Source organism: Halyomorpha halys, unplaced genomic scaffold (assembly GCF_000696795.3).
Source record: "Halyomorpha halys isolate HHAL.00 unplaced genomic scaffold, Hhal_1.1 Scaffold432.1, whole genome shotgun sequence".
In the NCBI taxonomy this organism is placed as follows: domain Eukaryota; kingdom Metazoa; phylum Arthropoda; class Insecta; order Hemiptera; family Pentatomidae; genus Halyomorpha; species Halyomorpha halys.
Genome location: NW_027112419.1, coordinates 865,419 through 884,051, shown reverse-complemented (window position 1 = coordinate 884,051; position 18,633 = coordinate 865,419). Strand labels below are relative to the sequence as shown.

The 18,633-nt window shown below is 28.6% G+C and overlaps 1 protein-coding gene across 2 annotated transcripts; it reads right to left on the bottom strand.

Moving 5' to 3' along the window:
- Nucleotides 1-3,067: 3,067 nt before the first annotated feature.
- Nucleotides 3,068-13,749, bottom strand: LOC106682611 (sodium channel protein Nach). Of its 2 annotated transcripts, XM_014423557.3 has the most exons (12): nucleotides 13,674-13,749; nucleotides 10,806-10,929; nucleotides 9,619-9,766; nucleotides 9,445-9,497; nucleotides 7,909-8,074; nucleotides 7,305-7,438; nucleotides 7,126-7,222; nucleotides 6,940-7,028; nucleotides 6,033-6,223; nucleotides 4,946-5,108; nucleotides 4,084-4,187; nucleotides 3,073-3,557 (listed from the first exon to the last, which is right to left on the bottom strand). In XM_014423557.3, exons 2-12 carry the CDS (start codon nucleotides 10,922-10,924, stop codon nucleotides 3,424-3,426), a joined length of 1,398 nt encoding a protein of 465 aa, XP_014279043.1. In that variant the 5' UTR covers nucleotides 10,925-10,929; nucleotides 13,674-13,749; the 3' UTR covers nucleotides 3,073-3,423. The 2 variants fall into 2 exon arrangements, with proteins under 2 accessions (XP_066906399.1, XP_014279043.1); XM_067050298.1 differs by lacking the exon at nucleotides 4,084-4,187 and having other exon boundaries at nucleotides 3,068-3,557.
- Nucleotides 13,750-18,633: the final 4,884 nt, after the last annotated feature.

Below are 18,633 nucleotides of genomic sequence, written 5' to 3'. Positions count from 1 at the left end.
TTCTCAGCAATCACTATCGAACACATTCTTTTAAAATCAATCTGGATTATAAAATTAAATTGATATTCCTTTATGCAATAATGAAAATATCAGTTTAATTTCCGATCATTTCTTGAATGATTTAAAGAAAAAAGTATTGTTACAGAAAAACACATCTAAATATTTTTGATATTCCTAAAGAAATTGGGAATAAACATTTTGAATATCAACTAGTAGGACAGTTACTGAATTTAATGAAACTTTGAACTATCAACCATTGTCAATGAACAGTCTAAAATTAATTAAAAAACAAGGCTGTATTCAACGACCTGAATCTCTTGTGTTTTAGATTTGGCTAAGAATAGACCACAATCTTTTCACAACACTCTAGATGCTCACACGACCACTTTAACGCCTCATCCCCCGGGGGTACCTGAAAATCCACCTTAGACAATGTTCAAATCAATTCTCTATATTTAAATAGGGTCGGGTAAACTTTTAAGACTCATCCCAAGATTTAAGGGAGGCTTTCGCCATTACCACAGAAGCAACAATAAGCTATAGAGTCTCGAAATAAGGGAGCATTTTCTCAGAGTTGGCTCTGTACTTATTTGCCACCATAGAAAGTAATGTTTGTTTAAAAGCGGTAATGCAAGGAGGATATTTGCTCAAAATCACGCTCAAACAACGGATTTTTCCTCAATTTAGGGTATCAACTTTGTAGAGGCAAGATGAGTCCGAGGAAGATCTCAGGGTTGACTCACTGCTACAGTAACATAATAAATAAATATGATGGATTCGAGCCCGGGTCCTGGGAGCTAGTAGCACAACACCTACTTACTGAGCTACTCCGCTCCTCCATATTCTGATAAAATATTAAAAAAATACATTATAATAAATAATAAAAAAACATTAGGAATAATATAATAATTACAATAAAAATGTTTAATGATAATAATAAACATTAAATAAATAATATCATCAGGCAAGTTTTTATAATTAAAAGGCAATGTTGTAAATTCATGTTTAATGTAAGCAAATATACGGCAATTCAGAATATTCATTTAACATAGTTTTCTTCCATCAACCAACACTAATTCGTTGTTTTTGTTAAACTTATTAAAGCCACTAATAATACTTAATAAAGGAAAAACATGGCAAAATTTATATGACATTATAAATAAAAAAACTAAAAGCAAAATTCAAGTTTGAACAAAGAAGCATTGAAAAAATTCCTTTGTGTAACTAATGGATTACTGAAACAATGGCTATTGTGGCAGCTAAGTATCTTCAAAATCCTACCTGACCCTTAATGAGGTTGTTTAAATACTTAAATAGATAATTAACGAATTGAATAAAGTTCTAAGTAAGTGAAGACCTCTTCAACAGAAGCCCCTGCTCCCTATTGTAAAAGATATAATTCAAATAATAAAAAACATTAAAAAGAAGCCTGCCAGCAAGGGTTAGTCAGTAACTTATAAACTATTTTTACTGAGTACGGTATATAATTAACTATATTTCTAGGTTTAAGGATTGATCTTATTTCTGTCTATTATATAAAAAAGTCTTATTTTTTTTTTTTTTTTTTTTTTTATGATCACCATGTAATACTTTATTTTACATATAATTACAATGTAAGATTTTATTTTACATATAAGATGGAATAATAACAATTGTTCGTATATTTTATACGTATTTGTTTGTATGATTTGTAAAGTGGAGGTTAGCCTGCCCTGAGGCGGACAGAGGGTATACTCCTCCATTTTAAAATAAATTAATTTTATGTTTACCAAAGGGTTAACCAACCTAGAACAACTAGTGACAAGAAAACTTTGAGTAAGCTAAGAACACAAATATAATGTCATATAACATACTATATGTCATTGTTCTTCTGAAAATATATCACAAATTTTACATTTTTGTCTTAATAGAAGTAGTGAAAATAAGCAAAAATATGAAGAAAACTTTCCTTGAACAAAAATTAACAAAATAAGTATGTTTTCTAAACAAAAACTCGTACTAAAATTATTTAAAACTGTCATTAAAGAGTTTGTAGAAGGGCGGAATCATATTCCTCGTGCTATTTATGTCTTTTTAACTTATTTTCTAGAAATGAATAAATCTTCTTGATCTAAGCTCGTAAAGCATATAAATTAGCATAATTAATTCCTAATGATAAATAATCATCTTATGAGTATGACGACGTAAAACGCATTTAGGTCGTTATATTAAATGAAATATTTAATCGGTGTAAAATGACACAAAGAACACGTTGAAGTGCTGAAAACAATCTGTTGAGTCCATGTTGTTCCGAACAAAGTACAGCACACTTTCAACAAAAAAAATTGATAATTGTTTCGTTAATCAACAGGAGGGGAATCTAAATGACCATGCGGGTTATAACGACAGATCTTCCTTCCCAAGGCGAATTTAGTAAATACTATTACATAGTTTTTAAATAAATAAATCAATTAACATTTTTTTTTATTACATTTTTGAGCCCACCAAGACAATAAAATAAATTTTATAATAAATTGCAGTTGCGTCATTATTCTTCTAGAGCGGCGTGCGGATGGAGCTTGGTTTGAGACTGACTGGTTGGTGATGGAAGTTTTGATGGTTGAAGTTCGATAGTAATGTCATTTTGTATTAGGACACCAGTTGTCCACAGGAGCTCAGCTGTTCTGAACTATTTTCTATTGTTTGTGGTTCTACTTATTGACAAAACATTTGCTAATACCTGATTAACATCAGTTAATTATAAGATCTGTGATCCTGCATTAAGTGAAAATAAATTTAATTTAATTATTTAATCAGAATTACTAAATTCAAGTATTCTGATTTAATTGTGTAATATACGTAATACTATCCCTTAAACAGATAAATTTTAGTTCAGCTCAAAGAAATGTTAATAATCACTTTTGAAAAAGATATGGAGGGTCTAACTGCAAAATTAAGGAGTCTAATAGAAGGGTCTAACTGCAAAATTAACATTCTCTGCTTTAGAAAAATATCAAAGCAGGAGGGGCTGAAAAGTCTACTCCATAGTTAGTAGTACCAGCATAGACCCAAAGTAGTAAACTGATCAGGGTATAAATAGCTCACATTCATGGGTAAAATGGTAAGAAAATATAGGAAATATCTTAAATTTATATTTGAGAACTAACTATTTATAATTCTCTTTGTACAAACAAACTTAATAACAGACTATTCTGTTAATTCAAATCACAATTTTTTTTCTTTTTTCATAGAAGCTGAAAGGCGTGCCAAAAATCAAAAGAAATCATGGGATTCCTCCATGCTATACCAACTGATAATATCTAGAATTGTAGAATAGAAACAATATTTTTTTTTTCAAATTATGTTATTTCTTGGTGCATGAGTACAATATTTTATCTCTAGGATACTTCTAAGGTAAGATGTTTATTGTTAACATGTGTTAATTTATGTTTGCTTTTTTTGTTTTTTGTTAGAGTTTATAACAAACCAAAACAATCTGAGAGTGAGGTAGTAGATCACTTCAACAAATGAGAGAACACTACACCCCAAGAATAGAGCAGCTGTACCGCCAAGTGATACTGAAATCAGTAATGCAAAATTAAAATTTATTGTTGATTTAATTACATTTATGTTTTATAGTGAATAGAATGTCAATTATTAATATATATCAATGTTATTATTACTCTATCATTAATTTGTATCTCCTTATAATTTTGTTTTTCTTTTCTTTAGAAACAGAAGTTATATAACATACAATACTATTAAAATCAAGTTTCCACCTTTGTATGAGTCTATGATCACGGGCATTAACCAATGAGATGATGGTAAGAAGTGGAAAGAGGATCAAAATGTAGCATTCCATTGGCCCACATCATAAGTATTCATTATTACTCAATAAACAGATATGAACAATACTTACAAACACTGCATAGATAAAGAGTTCGTATAAATAGTTATACAAAATTACATTTCTACCATCGTCACCCAGAAAATTCCCACATTATTTGATTAAAAGGAAATGTACATTTCTTATTATGGATTATTAAAGTTGATTAAAAAATACAAATTATAATAAAATCAAAAATAAAATTAATTAAAACAAACCTAATAGATCCTCTAGTCCAAAAATAATATCCCGTTTAAGTCTTGTTTTACTATAATGTTCTACTGCCCAACGGAATCTGATATTACAGGGAACAGGATAAGTCCTGGAAAAAGTAGAAGTTAAAGTTATACAAAACATACTCAAAAATATTCAAATTGGATGTATTTATGAAAATATAAAATCTCAATCTTGAAGGCCTAATAGCTAAGCAGGCTGGGGTGAGGGTCGCAGAGGGTTTAGTTTAGAAGGTTGTAGGTTTAAATGCCACCTAAATTGATCAAAATTAATTTCACAGTTTCGATGAGAAATTAATCTTGATATTCCCACTCTGAGGTTATATTGGTCCTCAATGGAGCCAATAAAAAAATTAAATAAAAAAAAATCTTAATCTTATGCATATGCATTAGTTTATAATTTTTCTTTAACAAGGTTGAAATATTTTAATAAGCACACCAAAAAATCATAAATGAGCGAATTTTGAGAACTTTCCTGGTAAAAATACTGTAGTACTGGACTATTGTATAATAAGTTTTCTATTGTATGGTGAGAAGATTGTTGACCGTGGATGATATATGTAAGAAGAAGATGGTTGAGGTTATATTGCAGTACAGAACACAAAGAAATATTTAGGTTAAATAATAAATAAATAAATTTTTACTTATTTCTGTACTATACTGACCGCTCCCCCAACCATCTTCTCCTTTTCTATTATATATAATTACAGTTATAAATGATTAATAAACTATCTATGATCTACACGATAATTAGTAACATCTGAGTCATAGTTCTATAATTTTAATTGAAAATTATATTGGAAATAAAAGACAAATAAAGTGATCAAATTTCATAAAATATTCATACCATTTTCTCATTGTGTTTTTGTCGATATAAAAATCTGTTGTTTCGCAAAGAAAAGCACAGTCACATTTCTCTGCTTTTCCATTTTGGTCATGAACCCTAATTAGATTTTTAGCATGTTTTGCCAAGCAAGCAAGGCCTTTAATATTACAAATAGGGATTCCTTCTGCAAAATTGAAATATCAATTTATAAAACAATTATATGATGTGAATGAACATTAAAAATCAATCAAACACATGAGCTTTCAAAAAATTTACATTAACTCAGATTGGAGTGTAAAGAAATAACTGTAAAGAAGAATTTTATTAAATTAAATCTCATAATAAGCAAATCATCAAGAAAATATTGTAATCAAAACAATAATTCCAGCTTTCAAGTTCAATTACAATTCATGATTGTTTAGTTAAGTATACCCCATTCATTTCTTACACTTCTTGCAAGATAAAATAGAATTGAATATAATTAAAGAAGAAACGAATTCCTGGAAGCTGGACATCATCAATAAAACATTCCTTGATGGCTAGTATATTCATCTACTCTCGGCTGTCAAATATTTAGACTAATCATTGCATGTTTGTATCATGTAATTTTATAAGTATTAACAAATTTACTGGTTGTATATATTTTTATATGGTTGTAAATAACAACAAATAAATTATTTTTAAAAAATATATTAGGCTAAACTATCTAGAGAGAGCACTATGGAATTTTCACTCTAAGAAGTCAGACAGAAATTTTTCCTTGAAATCAGTGGTTAGTAAGACCACTACAATGGGCAAGCCTGCAATGGTAATACTCTCAAAGCTCCTGGTTTCGGGGTGTTTTTGATTCAGTTAGAAACAGAATCAAACAATATTTATTTTATGAGTGAAATGAAATATTGAAATAAACGACTCTCTGGTTAGAAAAGTGTGTTGGCCGCTTGGTAGCCTTCTAGGATTGGTGATTAGGTGTAATAACCCCACTTTTCAGACCAATCCCCTCATCAATACCAGTTCCATTACCACTATATTGATTGCTAAAAGAAATTCAGCAGACTATAACTTAACAAAAAAATTCAATAAATACATAATAAGATGAACATATTACCTTCTTTCTTATAAAAATAAGGAGCGCAACCACAATATTCAAAAGCCAGTCTTTTTCTACATTTCATCCTGCAATAATTATAGCTGTATATTTCATCATCAGTCTTCTCAAGTGGTTCATTGAAGAATCTGCACTGTCTTTGCTTAGGATCAAGTCTTCGTAAGTCTTTTGAAGCGACTGTTTCTTGAAACCTGCAACAAACATTCAAAACTATCCATAAACTAGAATAGAATATATTTTATTTGTGAAAGACAAAGTCTTGTATAAATCATATTACATAAGATACAGTTCTAAAACAAAACCTGAGTCTAATGCTCCATTACAAAAATAATAGACAAAAGATAAAGCAAATGCTCCATAACATGGAAACATTATCTCCAAGAGTAAGAGTGCAAACACTACCTAAAGGTTTAAGTAAATGAAATATTTTAAGATATATGAGTAAAGATTGATGAATGGTGTTACAGCAGAATAAAATGTTACACAGAAAAAAAGAAACGCATCTCTTAATATCTTATTACTATTGAGACAGAAAGTTCTTCGGAGAATTGTAAAAAGTTGTTATATTTTCTTCTTTTAAATCTGAAAGTTAGTTCTAAAAATGAATGCTTTCAGCATAATAAGATACCACTTTAAAAAAGAAATAAAAGTAATTCCACTTTTGTTTAGAAAATCTAAACTAATGATGTGAGCAATAATGCACACGTATCCACTATTAATTTCAGAATTCCAATTATTATTATGACAGTAGTCTTGTACCTTCATCCTGTGTCAAGCAAGGGATTTTTTCCTCTAAAAAAAAAACTGTTTATTTTCATATTTTAAATACTAAAACTTTATCATCACAATTAATATGTTTATAGTTTTAATATAATTTATAGTTTCAGGTTGCAAAACTATAAAGTACCTGAAGCTTGTATCTCTCTCCATATTTTTAGATACAACGAAAAACTTGTTGGATGAATCTGGAATCTCAGTTGGTGCATGTATATAATACTGCAATTAAAATCATAAAAACCACGAATTATAATTCTGAAATGGTTGGAAATATAAAATTACTTCAATACATAAACCTAGAAATAAAATTATTGACCCTAATCGATGTAGGCAAATCCTCTATCCTGGCATAGCACAAAGAATTCAAATAATTACATGTTGGTAATGAGTCTTTTTTTGGTCGTGGATTATCTCTGTAAAAACATTAAATAAAAAAATTATTTATTCTAAGTTCAGTTAACAAAAATACAATAATTTAATGATACAATTACTCACACTAATGAAATGTAATTTGCAACAAGGCCACTGTAAGTATAGCATATTCCCATTTCTGTTAATACTTCATGAAATTTCATGCTTTTGTACGCTGAGTTAAATATTGTGGCATGATAGTCCATTGCTATAGACAACTTTAACAGACATAAAACAACATTAAGCAAAAGATTAATTCCATTTTTATTAATGGTCACAGTTTGTGGTACATACGTGATGACTGTTACAAATTAATGTTTTAGTGAAACAAAATAAAATTTTTTTAAAAATGGACATTTGTTATGAGACAATTATTGTGTAAAAAAAAGTAGAATATTTTAATTTGTACCAATCATTTGGGTCCATTACCTTAGACAGCCTCATTTCTTGTTTTTTATTATTTATTTATGCATTTTGTAACTTTCAGCACACTATTTCAGTATACCTTGTCACTGACTAGATAAAAATAATAGAGATTATTTAATGTATTTTAATTTTTGACATCCTGAAATACGGAGAATGAAATTCAAAGTACAAATGAATATGGAGCTAACAATATGGAGCTAGCAAAGCTACAAAATGAATAAATAATAAAAAAATTTGACTGTCTAAATTGCATAATAATTACCTTTCGAGCTATTTTAGCCATCTCTTCACCAGAAACTTTCACTAATTCTGGATCCTCCACATAATCTTTAAATTCATCAAGGTTTTCATAGCTTATGTTAACAACACTGTTGAGGAACTTGAGGTATAAATTTAGTTCCTTAGAGCTGTTGTCTACATTCCATCTTCTGCAATTATATATATCAATCATTATCTTACTGAACTAAACAGTATATCAGTGAAGTTAAATGACACCCAGAGTCATGGAGAGAAATCAAGAAATGAGGGACTAATATTCCCACATCCACACCAAATTTAAAAATTCAAAACTGAAACCCGAGCTGTCTTCTATAATATATGTAACAATTTTGACAATTTAAAGACATTAATATTAAAGATTAATTTTTATATAAGTTTAATATTTAATATTCCATCCTTATTTCATGTCACAGATATACAACAAAACAATAAAGATAAAAAAAAAAAAAATACATAAAACATAACTTAAAGCTATTTATTGACTAATAACCCACTTTATTATAAAGTGAATTTAGACTATAATTTAGCACATGAATTAAATGATGTTAAGAAAATACATCATTTAATAAAATCATCAGATCAATGAGCTTCCAAATGTTTCAAAAGAAATTACTGATAGAATATGCTATAATCCATCATATTAAATAATATTAACAGTTTTCCTTAAAGTTGTATGAAGATTCAGAAACCATTGAAGAAAACAAATTTTTATGGTTTCTGTGTATTTGACATTCACTTAAGGTGAAGTTTTTTTTATCATTTATTATTATGATAAATACCCACTAATGATTTTCTATTAAATCATGAGTAATGTTTCTTAAAAATGTGTATAAAAGGAAGTACAATCAATACCTACCTTAATTCAATCAATCTAAGCACCAAGGAGTATAGGTGGCTGGCTATACATGCCCAAGCATACTGCAAACACTGTAGAACTTAACCTTTTTCTAATGTTTGTTTTGACAAAAACTAATTTTTGGAAAGCTACAACAGAGTTTCCTCTAAAGGTGGCTTCAAATGTAACAAACAAAGGATGATGTCATTGTGTATTTTATGTATACAATTAATGAACAAAGAGGGCTATAACTATCTCCTTGACTAACTTCTCAAGCAAACAGAAAAAATTTTGATTCCATTCCATTTATTCTGACACCATCATTATAAGGTTTTACCATGATGAGATTTTAAATCACATCTGAAAGTAATTTGAAGAGGTAGATTGACAGCTTCCACACTAATATCAACTGATTACAATTCAAAGTTTATGTCAAAACATGTAAAGCAAACCAGAATTTGTTGAGCTTTCTGTTCTGTGTAGCAAATTACAGCAATGCAAGAATTTATATTTTAACAATGAATGTGTCACATGAATTTTAATATTTCAACTAATATGGTTGTAAAAATACTTATGATTTATTTTTTTATAAAAAAGGTTTCTTTCATTTAAAGGAAAATAAAGTTGAGACATTACTTAACTATAGATTAAAAAATAAATTGATAATTTATTTAATGTACTTACTCAAGGAGGAGATCATCAGCAGCACTTTCATTTAATCTCTCAAGGAAACAGACCTATTTAACAAAAAAAAACAGATCATTACAAATCTACATACTTTAAATTAATTTAAATGAGTAATTTACAAGTTTGATTTTCCAATCAAAATCTCAGTTCTAAAATTTAATATCTTATTACAGTGGCTGCAGGAAACAGCAGATTCCAATCTCGGAAATCTTTTTCTAAAGATATGACAGTAGGATTGGAAGAGTATCTGTACCAACTGTTGTATATCAATGCTGAAGCACCATATGTTGCAAGAACCACAATCGCCAACCAAAACAACCTGTAAATATAAAAGCATGAATATATTTATATCTTAAAGTTGTCTTACACTCTTAGGAGTGATAAATATAAGTATTGGAACAAAAAAAATTAATAACATACTATTATATTTAAATAGATACATTATTTATTTAATTATTTTTTTCTTTTAAAGTCCCATGCCAATGCAAACAAATACATAAGAAATTTATGGGCTGTTAATTGTAAAGTTCCCTACATCCACAGTCTCCTCCAATTTAAATCTTCTATTGCAATTAGAATCAAAAGTGGATAACTTGATAATGGGCAGAGAAGCTCAAAACGTTGTTATAAGAATAAAGGAGGATAAAGGGTATAAATGGATTCCTGAAAAGAAATATAATAATGTTTTAACAAATAAAACCCTTTGGGAGTTGTAGGACTGCAATTAATTATTTATATTTGAAGTGAATAACTTTTGTTTGAATATATTATTTTTAATTAGTAAATAATATCTAATATATTAGCTTATAAATGAGATATAGTTAATATTTTATAATATTATCAGAAGCTAATAAATTTTTTCTTTTCTGTTCTTTTATTTTTAATTTAGAACAAGAATTTAGTTGTTTTTTCTTCTTTACAGATATTATACTTATTTGCCAATTAAATATTGTTTAAAATCATTAGAAGTTAATAATTTTTAAAATTTGAATTGATTATTTTATTTTTTTCTTTGTACTTCTTTTATTTTCTTATTCTCAATTAAAAATAAAAGAAGTACTTATTTTTAATTGTGAATAAGAATTGATTTTATTTTGTTTACACATTTTCTATTGGCCAATTAACTCAATTTATTTTTTATTTCTGGTTAAATTGTTTTCTTTCAATTTATTCATGTAAGTAATTCTGAAGGGACCCTGTCCTCAAAATAAAATTTATTTTCTATTATATTATGGATGGTACTAATCTCAAGGAAATAAACATTATGGTTGAATTTAATTGTCTTTGCTCATCATAATAAAATTTACATAAACAGAATATTTGTTGGTATACCCTCTTCATATCAAGGTGAAACATACCGCTCTGATGGATGAAACTTCTTGTTGATGATATATCTTATGCCATGAAGAGTGGTCCCTTCGCCAAAGTCATTTATATAATAGGCTACTTTACTTTTCCAGTGGTCTTCTTTACTCATTTTATCTTAAACAATATTCATTATTTTCCTTAGATACTTATGGCTTACAATCCCAATGAATTTGTAATTATAGATTTATATTATCGAATTACTGAGAACGAAAATCAAAATCAAAAACTGTACTCAAAAATTTAATAAAAATATGTTACTGAATTGGACCTATGTGGTCAAGGTAAATATTTTAAATATATTTTCATTGTTTGCAGTGATACTACAAGTCTACGTTGACCATAAAAAAAATATATAGTAATTTCCCTACTTTTGACTTTGTTATGTTTGAACTACTGGTGGAATGGCTACAAGATGGAGAAGATTTATTTATTCCATTAATTTAGTTATCTTCTGAAGAAAAAATCTCAACTTTTAAAACTTTCATTTATTTATTTCTACCACCTCTTGCCCTTTGAGCAATACAGATCCAGTTACATATATATGGTTAACAGTTAACTGCTTCTAACAAAAAAATTTACAATTTTTGTAATGCTTTCAATTTTCTCTTTGACCTCCTGTTTTTTCTGCTCCTCCTCTATCCAGAGGTCTTCCAGGAAGATTTTTTTCTCTTTTGAGTTCTTTGGTTGAGATTGATGAGACATTTTCAAAATGAAGGTGACCTTAGGAAAATATGCGAAATTAGTCAATGGAAATTGTTGAAACTAATATAGAACCAATTTCGCATAATTCCTGAGAATTTCATCATTATCAGATCAACAGCTCTAAGTGTTATACCTGAATACAAATTTGACTTAAGATATGAACCAATTTTACCAACTGTTCTTCATAGACCCAATAGTCATAGAAATATACAGTTTTCCAAATGTTGGCAAATTCTAAAAGAACCAAAAATAGAGCTACCACCCTTTTGAAGCAAACCCTTCAATTGATATTGTAATTAAAAATTGCTTCTTATTACCATATTATCATTAACCTAAGTTATATGCCAAAACGTTTATATATTATTTTAAAACTATCTCTATATTAATAAGTAATATATGTATAAAAATACATGATGAAAGTTAACATTTCGTGAAGAGGTAATTCAAATAAATAATAGTATCCTAATATAAATTTCAAGCTTATTGTTTCTACAGGATCACTGAAAAAAAAAATAAATGGATTCACATTATTTTATTGATCAACTGATAAATAAACAAAAATTATATTTGTATAAATGTTTTGAAACACTGAAAATATTTTGATAAATCGAGAATTCCTGAAACTGATTTAAGTCTAACTGCAGGAAATTCTGTCTTACAATTAGATTATTTTTGTAATTTTAAATGAAATCAGCACCATACAAGAATGAAGGGGAGAGGAGAGGGTGGAGCGGTATAGGGGTGTGGTCTGCTGCTAAATACTGTCTATGTCACATTGTTATTTTATGTATCATAATCTCAAAGGGGACAGGTGGAGGGTAATTACATGAGAATGAAAGGAAATGGAAACTGCAGGAAGTTTGACAGACAACAAAGGCGATACTAAAGAAACTGAATTTGGAGAATAGCTGGATAAGAAGAATAACCAAATCAATAAAAGTTAGTTGTGGACTGAAGTAAATATCAATTACATATTATATTTTCTAGTAGGAATGGCATATTTTTTATGTAGCATACCACCAATGCCCAAACAATGCTACTAGCAGGCTTAGTAAGTAGTAAATAAATAAATTTTTAAATAAGAAACCCAACACATTACAAAAATACATCAAAACAGAAATTTTGTAAAACTTTTTTTAAAATATTAAAGATTTAGAATTAAGTGGTTTTTAATTCCTTGAGCCTTGATTAATATTATAAGCTAGAAAAATAAATATTTTTCCTGCTTTTCCATAAATAAATAAATATTTTTACTCCTTCATAGATTCACTTGATTCCTTTCTACTATATTTCCAGAGAGGGCTGGTTTATACTTTGTTTTTCTATAGAAAACTCAAGAATAATTTTATCCAATTTATAATTGGTTTAATCATCATATTCCTTCGTTTTCGTATCATTGAATCAGTCTTTTAACTGTATATAAAAAAAAACTTACTGGGCCCTGTTTCATAATAAAGTACAAACTAATAATATTAGTCTTGTCCATTTAACTTAATACAATTATACTGACTTTTACTATAGTAACTTTTTAACTCCTGTAATATCACTAATAGTCCTCCCTGTTATGAAAAAAATAAGTATTAGTGTAATTAACACGTTGTTTCTATACTTGTATTATGAACCAATACTATTAGTTTTCATTATGAAACAGGACCCTAGTATATTACAACTCTTGTCAAAATGATCAAATATTGTTCTTTTTTGATCTTCCTACATTCATCCTGCCGAAATGTCCTTACTTTTTCCGTTTTAAATTCAAAGAATACATTATATTTTTAATTTCTTTCATCCATTCAGTTCCAATTTTCTGTTGGCCACTAATTTTCCTTAACCGTTGTATAATTTCAAAAACATCCCAAGCACCAATGAAGAAGGATTGTCCAACTCGGTTTTAAAAAAATCTTTTAAAATAAAATGTATTATATAGAGTACAGATGTGCATATATTTTTTTTCGATGACTTTTAACTTAATTTAATATTATAAAGTACACATTAATTTCAAGCACCAAAAATACCGCATAATGAAGTAGGATTGTCAAGTTTAGCTTTTAAACAGTTTTTAATGTAAAATTTATTAAATTAAGTTCTGAAATGAAGATTTTTATAACCTAATTTAATATTTTTAACCAAATGTAAATTTCAAACACTGAAAGTACCAATTAATGTTTCATAGGCTCCTACGACTGCCAAAAGAAGACGACACTGAACTGTAATCACACGAGCTCTAGCGTGATTCCATTTGTACAATCTGTTTCCAGATCTGTGACTAGGAGCTGTCATTAACCGTGAAATAGAACGCTAAAAGGGGAGATCACAATCATCGGTTATTATCGAAGCAAGAATCAGGAACACAATAAAATAATTATTCATCGGCGATATTTATTATATCAATAAATTCATTAATAATGACAAATAATGTTTACCATAATGATCGAAGCTAGTTTTATGTCATTTTTATATTATAAAGTGAATTCCTAAGAAAATCTTGATAACATATTAAAGAAAAATTATTGATAGAGGCATTAATTTAATATTTAAACTTGGTTACATCAATTTTAAGGTATGAAATGAAAATATAGTATTGTTATTGATGAATAAAATAAAATAGATAAAAGTGAAAAAAAATTTCTTGATAATGGCGTAAGACCTGAATCGTTGGAGAAAAATAATATTATTATAATATATAGTATAATAATAAATAAAACCCATTGTTTTATTTATTTGTTTTAATATGCGGACCTGTCGATTTGTGTGTGTTTTGACTTATTTATTCATTAAATTATTTTATTTTAATTACATATTTAATTACCTATATATAAGTTTTATTTCCCACTTCTTTCATCAATTAATACACTTATTAATTTTGGTTTTGTACAATTATTTATTTTAATCATCCTGCATATATTTTCTCTTTTTATTTTTTGTATTCATTTGGTTGTTTTCTTGTTTTTGTTTTTTCTTAACCCCGATGAAGGCTAGAAATTCTGGCCTAAACGTAGGCACTATAAAATAAGTTCTTTCAGCTTATTTGTGTTCTTATCTGCCCGCATCCCCAATCATCTTCTTTTCATAATTATCATTAGTCTTGTTTTACCATAGCTCGAGGACTAACTATTTAAAGTCGTACGTTACACCTACGAGACTTGGCGCACTTAGTATTAAAGCACCTTTAAGCAATTACTAAACGTACTAGTATTCTACAGTTTGCAGTACGTCAATTAATATCAGGAAGGAAGCCGGTAGTATTGGTGAGGTCATGAATAAAAGAAAGGTTATTTTGTAATTGAAATGGAGGCACGCGCCAGGTGGGTGTCTGCCTTGCACTATCTGATCTACAACCGACCATCCCTTCGCCTTGTACGTAATAACTAACGAGAAAATTCAGGAAATACTTCGAAACAGCTCTTAATCTATGTAAAGGAAATTTTCTAAATCGTTAAGTTTCTTACAGAGTTTGTGTCTATTTTGGAAACCTACAAAAAAATTGCGTTAGTGGTGAGCGAATCACACAACTTTCAGTTACTCTCCCACTTTGAAATGGAATTAATCCACGCTCGTTTTAAAGATTATGTTTCTATATTATTCACAGTGGCAATATTTTCTCGTACTAATTTCCGATTTTATTTTTATTTTTTTTATCCATTTACAAAATTACATCAAATATTTACAATTAACTAATTACAATTTTGACTACTAGAGCGTTGTGGAGGCTACTACAATTTATAAGCTCAGAACAATATGACTTGATATGTAGTGATAAAATAAATAATTCGATTAACAAACACTGAAATAAAAATAAGTAAAACAAAAATAAAATAAAATAATAATTATTAAAAAAATAAAAATAACTGAAAGGACTTGAATTATAATGATGCAAATTTACAATAGTGTATTAATATAATAATGAGAATAAAACCAGATGATACAAGAATATGATAAAAATAAGGATCTAATAATATCCTAGTAAATCCGTAGAATCTTATTTAAAAATTATGATTGTCTTAAACTTGCGATAGCAAGAGACGGTACTTAATAAATTATAATTAATAAATAAATTAACAAACTCAGTTTTTATTTGCATGATTTATAAATATTTAATTCAAATTTGATGATATTCAGCTTTATTTTAAATTTATTTCTCGTTCACTTTCCTTTACCTTTACTATTAATATTTGTAAACCATTTATTAATATCTGAATTGAGCCCAACTAAGAGTGTGTCCCAGGAAGATAAATAAATAATTACTGAAAATAAATTTAGATAATTAAAGTGTATTGATTTAAGAAATTAGGTATATTCTTATCTTTTGTAAATATGAAAGATTGAGATATATTTCACTAATTTTTATAGAAAACACGATATTATATTTATAATATTAAGTTGGCATCCAATTAAGATCCTGAAAATAATATGAAACGATTTAGAGATTTTTTTTAGGCATGAAGTTAATAATAAGTGTTTCTGGTTATTAAAATATCATTTGAATTTGATTTTTTTTTTTTTACTCTTACAAAACTACTTCGATATATTAAGATGATAAAGACAAAAATGCTCATAATATGGTCCTCCAAAAAAAATATGAATGAAACTAACAGGATATTTAAATTTCATAAAGAGTGGATTTATATGATGAGAAGATGGTTGGGGGATGCGGTCAGAATATAAAACAAATAAGTTGGAATAACTTATTTAATAGTGCCAACGTTTCGGCCAGAATGTCTAGCTTTCATCAAGGCAGCTAGTAGAAAATCGCAAAGCCAAGTGTGGATTTGTTTGATTTTCTTCTTATAATATCTGAATTATTCCTTCGATTTATTTTCCTACATTGCATGATATATATGATTTGCATTAGTAAAGGAATATGTATAAATGAATATGTGACATATGCATAAGCTCATAAAAAATATACATCATACTAATAGAAATTTTCCCTCGTATGGTATAGTAACAGGATTAATGTTCCGGGGGGGAAGGGAACATGGAGTATAACCATAATACTAATCAAAACTTTTATTGCGTGAGTCACAAGTGCTGAAGAAGGGGGGGGGGATTTTAATCCATGTTTTATTATACAACATTATCAACAATTTTCTAAAAGCAATACTAAAAAATAACTTGTTGTTGTTAATATGTATAGATATTGTAACTTATTCCTTTAACACGTTTGATCTAAATGATGAATTTGAAAAAGGAATCGGGCACTAAATTTCACCTACAACTAAAAAGTCGAGATTCTTCAAAATTTGGGTCAAGATTTTTTTTTAAAACATTTTTCTAAATTCATTTTTACTAAATAAGTGTAATCTTCAAACATTCCTTTTATTCTTATACCTCTTTGAATGTTAATTATTTCAAAATTGGAAAAGCTGTTCAAATGATTTCGCGCTTGAAATCTGAAGGGGTTAAGACACAAGAAATCTCCTGGGCCATTTCGGGATCAATTTCAGCCCAGACTTGGAAATCATTGAAGCAGAAATCGCTTATGGTAATCAAGTAGTCATCGGCGGCCATGTTGACAACAGATGCTCCCGACAACACGTGCTACGGCCGTTAGCGCACACACGACGGTAAAAAACAACGGTTGATGCCAGCCGACGAATTAGGAGTTCCCTTCCGTGGAGTGGGATTGCCATGGTTAAATAGCCCATCCTAACCGGAAACAAGAGTCAGCACAGCACGCGAATTTTGGGGCTACTCAACTAAACTATGACTTGAAGGGAGGGTGGGGAGAGAATTATTATCCCATGATGATTAATGATCAATTCAGGGTTAAGATAAAAGTCAACTTGAAAGGGAATAGGGAAATATTTTTACTCATGATCTTAAAAAAGAAGAAAAAAGTTATACAACCGAAAAAAATTGTACGATCCCTTAATGCCGCTTGTAGCTGAGGGAGTTAAGCGACTGCCTCACGCCTGGAGTGGCGCCTGTTCCAATCCGGGCTCAAGGTTCAACTTTTACTTCAATGGGAGTCCCACGAAATAAAAACTTGACCTCCCACGATAGTTAGAATAGGTTGGTTACCTCTAGATAACCTTCCCCCCCCCCCCATGTGTACATTATTTTTTTATAATTTTCTTTTTACTTATATTTACATAATTTTTAAACCTACCTTAGTTTACTTTTTTTTGTATCTTATTAATCTACATTGTCAAAATATTTTTAAGTCCTGATGAAGCCCTACAAAGTGGGCCGAAACGTCGAGAACTAAATAGTTGTTTTATTAACTATTTTTTGTTTCTTTTTTTACCGCAACTCTGACCATCTTAATATTTTGAAAAATACGGTCAATCATTTATACAGTAAGGTGTATTTTACTTCCAAAAATTTTTATTTTTCGGATATTAAGTATTAATGTCACATAGGAATAAGAATATGGTTTGATTCAGACAGTTAAAAAAAAAACAGTCCAATTGGACTACACAACTTTCACTGATCACTCTACTTCCAGTTGAAATCATCGCACATTTCAAAATCGATTCCAACTTCTTTATTATTAATACATTTTTTGTAATAATTACAGTTCTTTATTTTTCTTACATGATTAGAAAGTTCATTTAACCAAAAAAAAAAAACCGATCCCTGTAGAGTCTTGGGCTTAGTAAGTACTTTTTTATTTATTTGTTTTTTTTATCAATATGCAAGTCTAGTCTCAGAAACAATACAAAGCAGGAAGGAACAAAAAATTAGGCTAGAAACTAGAGTGTTTTTATGGTTAGGGAGTTTCTAATGGAAGGATTGATATCTGGTTCGGGCTAGATTGGTTACATATGGAACATTAAGGTCTTTATGGATGATTTTAATTGTGACAAAGTAAGGAGTATTGAGGACTTTACGAAGGATTTTGGATTGTAAGGATTGGATACGAGAGGAATTCAAAGTGGAGCCCCAATATTTAAGTTAAATATTTATTTATTTTTTTTTATGGTTGATTTATTTATTAGTTCTTCTGGTTAGCGATTGGAAAGATATGGTTATACATACAATTATATTCTATAAATTTATCAGATAATTCTGTAAAAATAAAATAGTTTAGGTGGTAATGTACCAACTATTTTGAGATTTCCTGCTTTATTATTGCGGTGCGATATTGTTCTTAACGTCTAAAACAAAACT

What these genes read in the sequence shown, in the direction of transcription:
- LOC106682611 (XM_014423557.3), bottom strand. Translation starts at nt 10,924, where the DNA reads ATGAGTAAAGAAGACCACTGGAAAAGTAAAGTAGCCTATTATATAAAT. An exon ending in TGGCTAAAATAGCTCGAAAG is followed by an intron (nt 7,439 to 7,908) that starts GTAATTATTATG and finishes TGTCTGTTAAAG; the next exon opens with TTGTCTATAGCAATGGACTA. An exon ending in ATTTGCCTACATCGATTAGG is followed by an intron (nt 7,029 to 7,125) that starts GTCAATAATTTT and finishes TTTTAATTGCAG; the next exon opens with TATTATATACATGCACCAAC.